The 11,249-nt window shown below is 49.4% G+C and overlaps 2 protein-coding genes across 2 annotated transcripts; both read left to right on the top strand.

The window, feature by feature from the left end:
• The first annotated feature begins 4,599 nt into the window (after positions 1-4,599).
• LOC135384338 (uncharacterized) lies at positions 4,600-5,685 on the top strand. Its single transcript, XM_064613547.1, has one exon. The coding sequence runs from the start codon at positions 4,600-4,602 to the stop codon at positions 5,683-5,685; it is 1,086 nt and encodes a 361-aa protein (XP_064469617.1).
• A 4,510-nt stretch (positions 5,686-10,195) lies between these two features.
• LOC135384324 (uncharacterized) lies at positions 10,196-10,912 on the top strand. The gene has a single exon (XM_064613533.1). The coding sequence runs from the start codon at positions 10,196-10,198 to the stop codon at positions 10,910-10,912; it is 717 nt and encodes a 238-aa protein (XP_064469603.1).
• Positions 10,913-11,249: the final 337 nt, after the last annotated feature.

Genomic DNA, 11,249 nt, shown 5'->3' with positions numbered 1-11,249 from the left:
GATTGCATTAATGGAGCTCAAGGAGTCTGTATATATAACAGAAGACTTTATGGAATCTTGAAGGATGTAGTTGAGCGCCAAGATAATGGCGTAAACCTCGGCAGTGAAAATTGATGCAAAGGTTTTTATACGATGAAACCTTGTGTGCGTGCCACAAATCATAGCACAACTCACTCCTGCACTAGACTTGGACCCATCTGTGTAAATCTCAGTATGGTTATCAAAGCTGTCTTTCAAGTGTGCAAACTCTTCTTGAAGTACTGATGAAGCAGTGTCTTGTTTCTTGTATTTTGCCAAGGAGGTGTCATACCTTGGAGGTGCTTCCCAGGGTGGGATCTTTCTGCTGCACTCTACAACTTGTACGTCACAGGACGAGAAACCCTGACAATCAAACTCTGATGCAATTCGTAAAGAGAATGGAGGGACAACAGAGGGCTTGTTAATAAACAGCTGTTTAAAGCGTGTATGCTTCACGCAAGTTGAGGCTGGATTTTGGGGTAGACTACATATTGCAAGTGCGTATGACGTACCGAGGTAAGAACGCCGTCTTTTCAAGGAGCATTCCTTCGATTCAACATACAGACTCTGTACCGGAGACGTTCGGAAGGCACCAAGCACGAGCCTGAGCCCCAGGTGATGGACAGGGTCTAAGGCTTTCAACACAGACTCTCGAGCAGAGCCGTAGACAAAGGACCCATAATCAATTTTGGAACGAATACATGCAGTATACACTTGGTGCAGTGTTTCCTGGTCTGCACCCCAAGATCTGTGAGATATAATTTTTAGAATGTTTAGTGACTTGACACACTTTAACTTTAGGTTTTGAACATGAGCCTTGAAGGTCAGCTTCGAGTCGAAAGTGATGCCAAGAAATTTAGCTTCTGGTTGAACAAGGATGTCTTGTCGGTTAAGCTGCAGCGTCGGTGGTGAAAACAGTCCTCTAATCCTAGAGAAATGGACACACACAGTTTTCTCAGCTGAAAATTTAAATCCATTTGATGAAGACCACTTGGCCATATTATTGATGGCCACCTGCATCTGTCGTTCGCATATTGACAGGTTCGTGGAGCAACAAGGCTGTTTCTTTGTGGACAGTTGAACGGCTGGCGTCCGTCACGGCAGAAGACACCGGAGTGTCTCCAGCCTTCTCAGGTTGGGGAGTGTAGAGTGGGGACTCAGACCCCGAAAAACAGGTCTGTGTCTCCACGGACTTCCTCGGTGGCGCCACTCCCCTACGCACCACGTCGGAAAAACTTCCTTTCTTCCTGAACTCGAGCTGTGCTCGTGCAGCTTTGTAGTTTAAGTTCTGCTCTGTTTTTATTTTCAATATTTCTTTTTCTTCTTTCCACCGTGGGCAGGACCGAGAATAGACCGGGTGCCCCCCCTCACAGTTAGCACAGTGGAAGTCTTTTGTGCACGACTCAGCAGTATGTTCTTTGCCAGCACATCTGGGACACACCAACTGTCCTCGACAGACTTGGGAGCTGTGCCCAAACCGCTGGCATTTGAAACAGCGACGAGGGTTTGGAATAAATGGTCTGACATGGCAATTGACATAACCGGCTTTGATAGTAGAAGGAAGTGTGTGCAGCTTAAACGACAGGATGATGTGCTTTGTCGGGATCTCCTTGCCATCCCTCCGCATAATTATCCATTTGGCAGAGACGACGCCTTGCTCTTTCAATCCCTCTTCGATTTCAGTTTCGCTGCACTCGATTAACTCTTCTTCAGAAATGACTCCCTTAACGGTGTTCAATGTTCGGTGGGTTGTAACTGAAACAGGTATCTCCCCGATGTTCTTTAGAGATTGCAGTGCTGTACTTTGTTGTTTATTATTGACCTCTACCTGAATGTCTCCTGAGCTCAATTTCTTGGCCTGAAACGACTTTCCTATTACGTGTTCGAGTGCCCTAGCAACAAGAAAAGGAGATACTTTAGATAGTTGTTTAGTCTCGTCATCTGAGTGAAGAATCAGGAACTTGGCAAACCAAGGTTCCGGACAACTTAAGTCAGAGAAATTCAATGTTCGTTCTTCGGTGCGGCTCCTCTTCGGGCGCCGATCGGTTTTTTTTTTAGGTGATTGTGTCCATAGGAAATAATTAATGACATTCGGTGCAGACGTCCTGCCGCCCACCACGGAGCCCAACCAGGGGACCGCAAACAACGCAGTAGCAGGTACCTCCGCATGATACCCAAGTGCAGCTTTCTGGAGAGTGAAAAGAACTGCCCAAGGTTGACCCTTGCCGCCAAAGAAGGTGAAAAGAGAAAGAGAGAAGGGAGGAGAGAAGATAAAGGGAAAGCAATGAAAAGTGAGATGGCGACTAGCTGAATAGTTCTGGCCGGGCCTTCCAGGACCACCCGTCTATGGGAAGCAGGGGCCAAAGCAGTGTGTTGTTTTCCCGGAGGGGCCCCGAAGGGTCCAAACCAACCTCCGAGTCCACTCAACTGCCAGGATCCCCCTTTCCCCAGACACGGGAAAGCCACGCACAGCTATACGTGGGGGTCTCCCTCCTGCGGCGACCCAACCGTGAGTGCAGGAGGGGGCTACTGCGGCTGCTGCCGGGCGATGGGGGCGCCAAGTTCTCGACGCCGGGGAAAGTAATGTCTATGGAAACATTACATAGGTCATAATATTTGCATATTTCGCCAAATAGAGCTTGGGATAGTAGATTTGGTTACTTCTAATGAGACGCTGGGTCACCGTTTCGATTGCGCGCGGGGAGAGCCGGGGTATATAGGCACTTTTCAGAGAGCACTCTAATGTATTCGTGCACGAAGCACGTTCACGTACATGCAGGTTTCTCGGTAAGGCGAGTGGACTGGAGACGGAGCGGCTGCGATGGCGTGGGAGACTCGGACCCAGGGACGAGTGGTGAAGGAGGCCTGGAACTGCGGACTGGTCGTCGTGGAGTGCTCCCGGACGTGCAGCGCCGGCAGACCAGGCAGCTACCGTGCCTGGTACTAACAGGAAGGCGGAGAGGACCGGGGACCGTGCGTTGGTGACGGGAGGTGCTCCTGGAGCAACGAGGAGAAGCCGGCCCAGGAGCAGCGGAATAAGCTCCCGGACGTGCAGCACTGGCAGACTGCGGCCTTCGTGCCCGGTGATAACAGGAAGGTGGAACGGACAGGGGGCTGTGTGTGGCAGCGGCGGCGCGTGGCACCCTGGAGCGAGGAGAAGGTGGCCCAGGAGGAGCGGACCAAGCTGCCGGACGCGGAACAACGGCAACCTGCAGAGATGGTACCAGGGGCGACTCCCGGTGGTACTCGACCGGTGCCGGCGGTCACGTCCACGTCGAGGAAGCTGGCCCAGGAGGAGATCAGGGCGGCAGAGAGCAGGAGAGAGGAACGGTTGCCAGCGTGAGAGCAGGACGGGAAGTCGGCCCAGGCATCCGAGACATAAGAGACGGCGGCTATACCCAAGTTAAAGGAAGAAGTTGGCCCAGGTGGTGCAAGAGGTAGAGGAGGAGGCACAGAAGTGAGTGGACTGAACAGACGTGGTACCTGGTGAGGACTTCGAACTTGGCAGGATGGTGTGTGGTGACGTGAGGGCTGTGGACTACAGGGAAGAGAGAGGTCGGCCTGAGGCTCGTGCGGACTGGAGGTGTGTCGTACAACTAGGAGTGACTTGGTATGACTTGGGTTGTGCGCGTTGCTTTCTGGGTTCGGTATTGACATGACGTTATGATATGTAATAATTAAAATTCCTTTTTTTTCTTGTGTTTGTTAATTTATCCGGATGGAGACAGCCTCCGGGGATGAAATGTAAGTCTTGTTACCTTACGATATGCCAGATGTGATGTTATAATATGTTGTGTGCATTATAAAAGCCGCTGCCTTTTGCCTGTTCCCCGTTCCCCCGGCTGCAGTTTCGCGACTCCCAATCCATCTCCTTCTTTCTTTATTCCTCTTATTTTCCTGCTATACTAACCCCTGCTCACATACTTTCACCCCGGCGTCGGGAACTTGGCGCCCCCATCGCCCGGCAGCAGCCGCAGTAGCCCCCTCCTGCACTGACGGTTGGGTCGCCGCAGGAGGGAGACCCCCACGTATAGCTGTGCGTGGCTTTCCCGTGTCTGGGGAAAGGGGGATCCTGGCAGTTGAGTGGACTCGGAGGTTGGTGTGGACCCTTCGGGGCCCCTCCGGGAAAACAACGCACTGCTTTGGCCCCAGCTTCCCATAGACGGGTGGTCCTGGAAGGCCCGGCCAGGACTATTCAGCTAGTCGCCATCTCTCCTTTCATTGCTTTCTCTTTATCTTCTCCCCCTTTGCTCCCTTTCTCTTTTCACCTACTTTGGCGGCAAGGGTCAACCTTGGGCAGTCTTTCACCCTCCAGAAGCTGCACGTGGGTATAGTGTGAACGTACCTGCTACGGCGCTAAGCGCGGTCCCCTGGTTGGGCTCCGTGGTGGGCGGCACGACTTTTGCACCGAAGAGTTCCATTATATGTATGGCTTCTAATTCTTTATCACCCAATGATCGGAGCCTGAAAAGGTCCCGCACCGAGCATAAGAATACTTTCCTATACAGACCCGAACCTGAACCATGGTATGCAAAGTTTCTCGTAGTACACTCCGAAGACGAAACAAAACCACTTTCGAAAATGTCACCATTTGCAGTTGCTAAAGCATTGGAAAGTGTAGTTGGCAAGAACTACAGCGCCAAGAAGCTGAGAAGTGGTGACATTCAAGTCCAAGTGGATAACCGAAAACAAAGTAGTGCACTGCATTCCCTCACACACATCGGAGAAACAGCTGTAACCGTAAACTCTCACCGCACTTTGAACATCGTAAGAGGTGTGATATCTGAGAGTGAACTACTTGAGTGGTCAGACTCCGAACTCGAGGAAGGGCTGGCTGACGAGGGTGTAGTCTCGGCAAAACGAATCGTGATGCGCAGAGATGGGAAAGAGGTTCCCACGAAACATGCAGTCCTATCTTTCAAGCTCCACAGTCTTCCATCAACAATCAAAGCTGGCTATCTAAACTGTCATGTGAGGGCATATATCCACAATCCAAGACGCTGCTACAAGTGCCAGAAGTTTGGCCACGGTTCGCAGGTGTGCCGTGGACAGGCTGTCTGTGCAAGGTGTGCTGGCAAAGACCACTCGTCAGAGACATGCTCAAATGATATTCGTTGCACCAACTGTGAAGGTAGCCACCCCGCGTACTCGAGATCCTGTCCTTTCTGGCAGGAGGAGAAACAGGTTCTCAAAATAAAGATCGAACAAAACGTCACGTACCGAGCGGCGAGAGCCCAGTTGCAGTTCCAGAAGAAAGGAACTTTCTCTGATGTGGTGCGCAGGGGAGTGGCACCACTCAGAGTTTCAGTGGAGACCCAGACCACCGGGCCTCCACACCACACTCCCCAACTCCAAGAGAAGGTCACAGAGGTGCTTCCTCCAGTGGCCACACAGCCAATCAGCCAGGGAGATGCCGCCACAACCTCAAAGGAGGTTGTTGCATCTCCCTCTGTTTGGGACGGGATTGCCAAGGGCCCGTCCCAAAGTACAAGTCAAGACATGGATGTCGATGATGACGACTGCTTATCGCAGAAGTCGTTATCGAGTCTTCCAAGTACTACTTCGTCCTTGGGCAAAAAGCAGAGAAAGAAAAACACCGGCAGAGGACGGGGTCTGAAAGGCAAAGAACAGCAAAAGGCCCCTCCACCAAGGATACAAGCTCCTTGATTCTCCACATTCATGTTCCAACATTTCGCAGGGTCTTCACGTTTTCAGGTTGCGTTTCAGTCCTTGCTGACCCCCTTCTTCTGCTTACTCCTAATGAGTTCCAGTTGCAAGAGTATCGTTCAGTGGAACTGTCGTGGTCTTCTGGGGAATCTTGATGACATCGATGATATATCAGACAGACACAGTGCTGTCTGTTTCTGTCTTCAAGAAACTAATCTGAACTTTGAAAATCCATGCCACCTCCGACGGTGGAACGTATACAGAAAAGACCGAACGAATGCTGCACGTGCTTCTGGAGGTGTGGCCATCCTCACGGCGAGAGCACTCCCCGCGAGAGATGCCCAACTTTCTACAAATCTTGAGGCTGTTGCAGTGCAGATTTGCACTGACCGTGTGATGACGGTGTGTTCTCTGTACCTGCCGCCATCAGCTAAGGTTGAAGAAAAGCAACTTCAAGACCTTCTCAGACAGCTGCCACAGCCTTTTCTTCTGCTTGGAGATTTTAATGCACACCATCCTCTGTGGGGTTGCTCAAAAGTTGACACACGAGGTAGGATGTTAGAGAAAATGCTAACATCTTTGCCAATCTGCCTTCTCAACACAGGGAGTGCAACACGTGTCAATTCGGCTTCACAGACTTTCTCAGCTATTGACATTTCACTATGTAGTCCATCTCTATTCCAAGACATTTCATGGACTGTTGCCGACAGTCCTTACAGTAGCGACCACTTCCCTCTTGTATTAAAACTCAATCAACTGGCAGCTACCCTCACTACCCGACCACCCCGTTGGAAAACACAATTTGCCGATTGGGGCTCCTTTAAACAAGAAGCCATTCTGTCAGCAGAATCACTTCATGGACTCGGCATTAATGAAGCAAATGACATTATTACAGACATTATTATTGACGCAGCCACTAAATCCCTTCCGCAATCTTCAGGTCGTCTTCCTAGACGCTGCAAGCCCTGGTGGACGAGTGATTGTGCGAACACCAGACGGGAGCAGAACCGTGCATGGGGTAAGTTTAGACGATACCCAACCCCAGCAAACTTACTCGCTTTTAAAAGAGCCCGTGCGAAAGCAAGGTGGACACGGCAACAAGCGAAACGGCAATCTTGGGAAAATTTCGTATCCACCTTAAATAGTAGCACTCCATCCAAGTTTGTATGGGACAGACTGAAAAAAATCAGAGGCGACTACAGGAGCTTCTCTGTTCCACTTCTGCAAATAAATGGAAGCATGTGTCAGAGCATCGAAGACCAGGCTGACGCCTTAGGTGAACATTTCCAAAACGTTTCCTCTTCTGCTCATTACACACGGGAGTTCTTGAAGATCAAGGATTCTGCCGAGAAGTGCACCCTGTCATGTGGTACTGGTGACAACTACGCTTACAATAGGCCTTTTACCATAACAGAACTTTTAAGAGCACTGAGCGTTTCAAAACAGACAGCTCCAGGGCCAGATCGCATCACGTACTCTATGCTGCAGCATTTAACACCTTCATCGCTAGAAACTCTTCTATGCTTCTTTAACTCTCTCTGGCATGAGGGCTGCCTCCCGTCCCGCTGGAAGGAGGCGATCATCATTCCACTGCTAAAACCAGGGAAAAGTCCTTCCAGTCCAAGCAGTTACAGGAATATTGCCCTTACCAGTTGCTTAGGAAAAACTTTTGAACGTATGGTAAACTGCACGCTTATGTACTACCTTGAAGAAAATGAATGCCTAGACCGATATCAGTGTGGCTTTAGAACTGCATGCTCAACAACAGACCAGCTATTGCGTTTGGAGACTGTTATTACGGAGGCCTTTGTCAGACGGCAGCATTGTGTATCCATCTTTTTCGACCTCGAAAAGGCGTACGATACCGCCTGGCGGTATGGCATCCTTCGTGACCTACACTCTTTTGGGATACGTGGTCGGCTCTTCCGTTGCGTTGCAAACTTTCTTCAGGGGAGAACATTTAGGGTGCAGCTGGGAACTGTACAGTCCCGCCTGTTCACACAAGAGAATGGAGTCCCGCAGGGGTCTGTTCTAAGCGTAACACTCTTTATTGTAAAGATGAACTCTGTCGTCCATGCAATTCCACCGTCTGTCACGTACTCCTTATATGTGGATGACATTCAAATATCCTGTTCTTCCACAAGCGTTTCCAGGTGTGAGAGACAGCTCCAGCTCACCATAAACAAACTTTCAGACTCGTCCACTAAAAATGGTTTCAAGTTTTCTCCTGAGAAAACTGTTTGTGTTCCATTCTCAAGAGTGAGGGGTGTCTTTCCTGAGCCCACACTCAGAATGAATGGCCAGGATATTACTGTCATGCCTGAACACAAATTCCTGGGTGTCATCTTTGACCAAAAGCTCAATTTCGTGTCTCACATAAAAAATCTCAAAGTCAAGTCAATGAAGGCCTTAAATATACTCAAGATCTTGTCGCACAGGTCTTGGGGTGCAGACCGGGAAGTCCTGCGTCGTATTTATATTTCCGTCATTCGCTCAAAGCTTGACTACGGGTCTTTGGTTTATGGCTCTGCACGGAGGTCTGCCCTGGCGATTTTAGACCCAGTTCACCACCAGGGTCTCCCTCTGATGTTGGGAGCTTTTCGAACATCTCCAGTTGAAAGCTTGTATGCAGAGTGCAATGAATGGTCGCTGGAAAAACGGAGATTTTACCTTGCCTCTACATACGCAATGAAGGTGAGATCTTACCCGCAGCACCCTGCTCTAGCCTGTGCCACAGAAACCCGTTTCCAGCAGCTGTTTCTGAACATACCTTCTGTCATCCCTCCTTTTAGTATGCGACTGTCCCTGGAAATGGAAGCTTACGGCTTCCCTGACCAGGGTAGGGTGACTCTAGTAGCAAGTGGTGGGAAGCCTCCCTCATGGCAACCACCACCAACACACAACACATCGTTATTAAAATATAAAAAAACAAGAAACTTCTACAGCTGTGCTCCAGCAGGAGTTCTTATCATTAAAGGACAGTTTTGGAGACCATGTCGCCCTTTACACGGATGGCTAGAAAGCGGGCTCAAAGGTTTCCTGTGCAATGGTCACAGGCACGTCTGTTGTGTCTCGCCGTCTGCCAAACAATTTTTCCATTTTCAGTGCAGAGGTATATGCTGTGATCCTTGCTTTTAATCATGTGTTGCAGTCTCACACTGATACGTCAGTCGTGTACATTGATTCCCTGAGCTGTCTACAAGCTATATGTAGCTTACGGAAACAAAAGAACCCGTTTGTGCAACAGGCCCAGCATTTATTCAGCCAAATAACAAACAAAGGTTTCTCTCTAACACTCTGCTGGGTGCCAAGTCACGTAGGTATACGTGGCAACGAGCAAGCCGACAAGGCCGCTGTCGAGGCACTGTCCGGCGACCTCGCATTTACAGAAGTGGCAGCTGAAGACTTGCGCTCAGTCATACGAAAGACGATTAATGAGAGATGGCAAAAACAATGGAACACACAGAACACAAATAAACTCCATCTAATCAAACATGACATAGGCAAGCCCACACATGCTTTCAGCAACCGGCTTCACGAAATTCTGTCGGCTCGGTTGCGTATTGGCCACACCTACATGACACACGGATTCCTTTTACGGGAGGAGGATCCACCCCAGTGTGTGCCTTGCAGGGAACCGCTTTCTGTTCTGCATATTCTGGTAATGTGCCCACTGCACGAAGCTCACCGTCGCCGCCACTTTCCCGTCTTTTATAAATATAACATTCCCTTCCATCCCGCACTTTTGCTGGGTGATGAGCCCCTGGTTACTTTTAATTGTGTATACAATTTTTTAAATGATGTTGGTTGCATCAAGTACCTTTAAACTAAATTTTAACTGAATTATTCCCCTTTTTAAATAGATAACATTTTACCATTGTCTTGGCGCATAATAGCCGTAGTCGCTCATGCGCCAGAAAAACCTCAATCACTCACTCACATACTTTCACTATCCTTAGCTGTCTCTTTTCTGTCTGAGGCCCAGGCTTGCGATACCTTGTGTGGTGCGGGTCTGGGTCTCTCTCTCCTTTCTATTACTTCTCTCTCTGAAAGTAATGTCTATGGAAACACTACTCCTACAAGAAAACATTACAAGAAAACACTACTCCCCCCTGCTCCAGAGAGGTAATCTGAAGATCGGCTGGAACCGATGCATTGTCGAGGAGGCACTCAACATCAGACTTTGCACGGCCTGCCTCCTATACGGCCACTCCAGAAAGTTCTGCAGGGAGCTAGACCAGGGAAACCGCTGCCCGAACTGTGGGAACCACCACGAAGGGGAATGTACCAAACACCCATCCTGCAGGGCCTGTTTGACGACCAACTACCACAGAAAGACCAGCTTTGACCCAAGACACCACTTCTTCGACAGGCAATGCCCACTATATAGGGAGGCTGCCGACCAAGCAAGAGCCCAGCTCCAGTAAACTACACCGGAACGCCCAGCAAAGATCCCCACAACAACACTTGTAAATACAAAACAAAACCGCACTAACCTACTAACACCCAAATGCCTCGGCCAAGACAAGGACTGACTGCACTACAAATCAACCTCAACAAATCGAAGGCAGCGACCCTTACCCTGTTGGATAGGATCCGCACTTCCCGCCCCAACATAGTGGCAATCCAAGAACCATACATGAGACGCCTACAAAACGACCCGATACTAGCCCAAGTAGGCTACACAATGATAGCAAACAAAGACGGAACAGATGTGGTGACTCTCATACAGACAGACAACTACGATGTCTTCCCCATTCTGTCCCACAAAGAACTAAACATCACAAACCTACGGAGCAAGGAAAAGAGAATAACAATAGCAAACATATATTTGGCACCCAGCAACGACCTTAACTCTCTTCAGAAACTGCAACAGCACATAGACAGACACCCGAATGAAAGCATCCTAATAATAATGGGAGATTTCAATGCGAAAACCCCGCTTTGGGGAGGAACAGCAGCAGACCACACAGGAGACACAATCGTGGACTTCCTCTTCCTGAACGGACTCATGTCCCTCAACGACAGGAACAGCCCTCCCAGCTTTGACGGCCCACGACGGACCTCATGGATAGATATCACGGTAGTCAATGAGGATCATAGGGAAGAGTATCACGGCTGGCAGATCCTCGACGCATTCTCGTGCAGCGACCACCGCTATGCCTCTTTCGACATTTTCTCAAAACCCAGCAAATACATATATAAAACAACAAAAAAGAGCATCTAGGGAACACATGCTGGAAGAAATCAAAAGAGACACCTGGTTCAATTGGATCACCGGACACTTCAGCCTAGCTACCCTTAACCCCGACGCCACCCTCTACGCTCTAAGAAAACGAATCGCAGCTTACAAAGAAGCAGCAACGAGAAGAATCAAAATGCACCACCACACAAACGACTGGTGGACAACAGAGCAGGATGAACAACGGAAAAAAGTGAGAAAGCACAGATGACAGCTACAACAGGAGAAGAAAACACATGCCACGCCCTCACCCCCTCCCTCCTGCTCTACAAACGAGCAGTAGCAGTTTACAAGAAGAATATCATTCAAGCAAAAGAAAAAG

The sequence above is a fragment of the Ornithodoros turicata genome, chromosome 1 (assembly GCF_037126465.1).
Source record: "Ornithodoros turicata isolate Travis chromosome 1, ASM3712646v1, whole genome shotgun sequence".
Lineage (NCBI taxonomy): Eukaryota > Metazoa > Arthropoda > Arachnida > Ixodida > Argasidae > Ornithodoros > Ornithodoros turicata.
Note: the sequence above shows the minus strand (reverse complement) of the source record. Positions and strands in the feature narration are given on the sequence as shown.

What these genes read in the sequence shown, in the direction of transcription:
- LOC135384338 (XM_064613547.1), top strand. Translation starts at nt 4,600, where the DNA reads ATGTCACCATTTGCAGTTGCTAAAGCATTGGAAAGTGTAGTTGGCAAG.
- LOC135384324 (XM_064613533.1), top strand. Translation starts at nt 10,196, where the DNA reads ATGCCTCGGCCAAGACAAGGACTGACTGCACTACAAATCAACCTCAAC.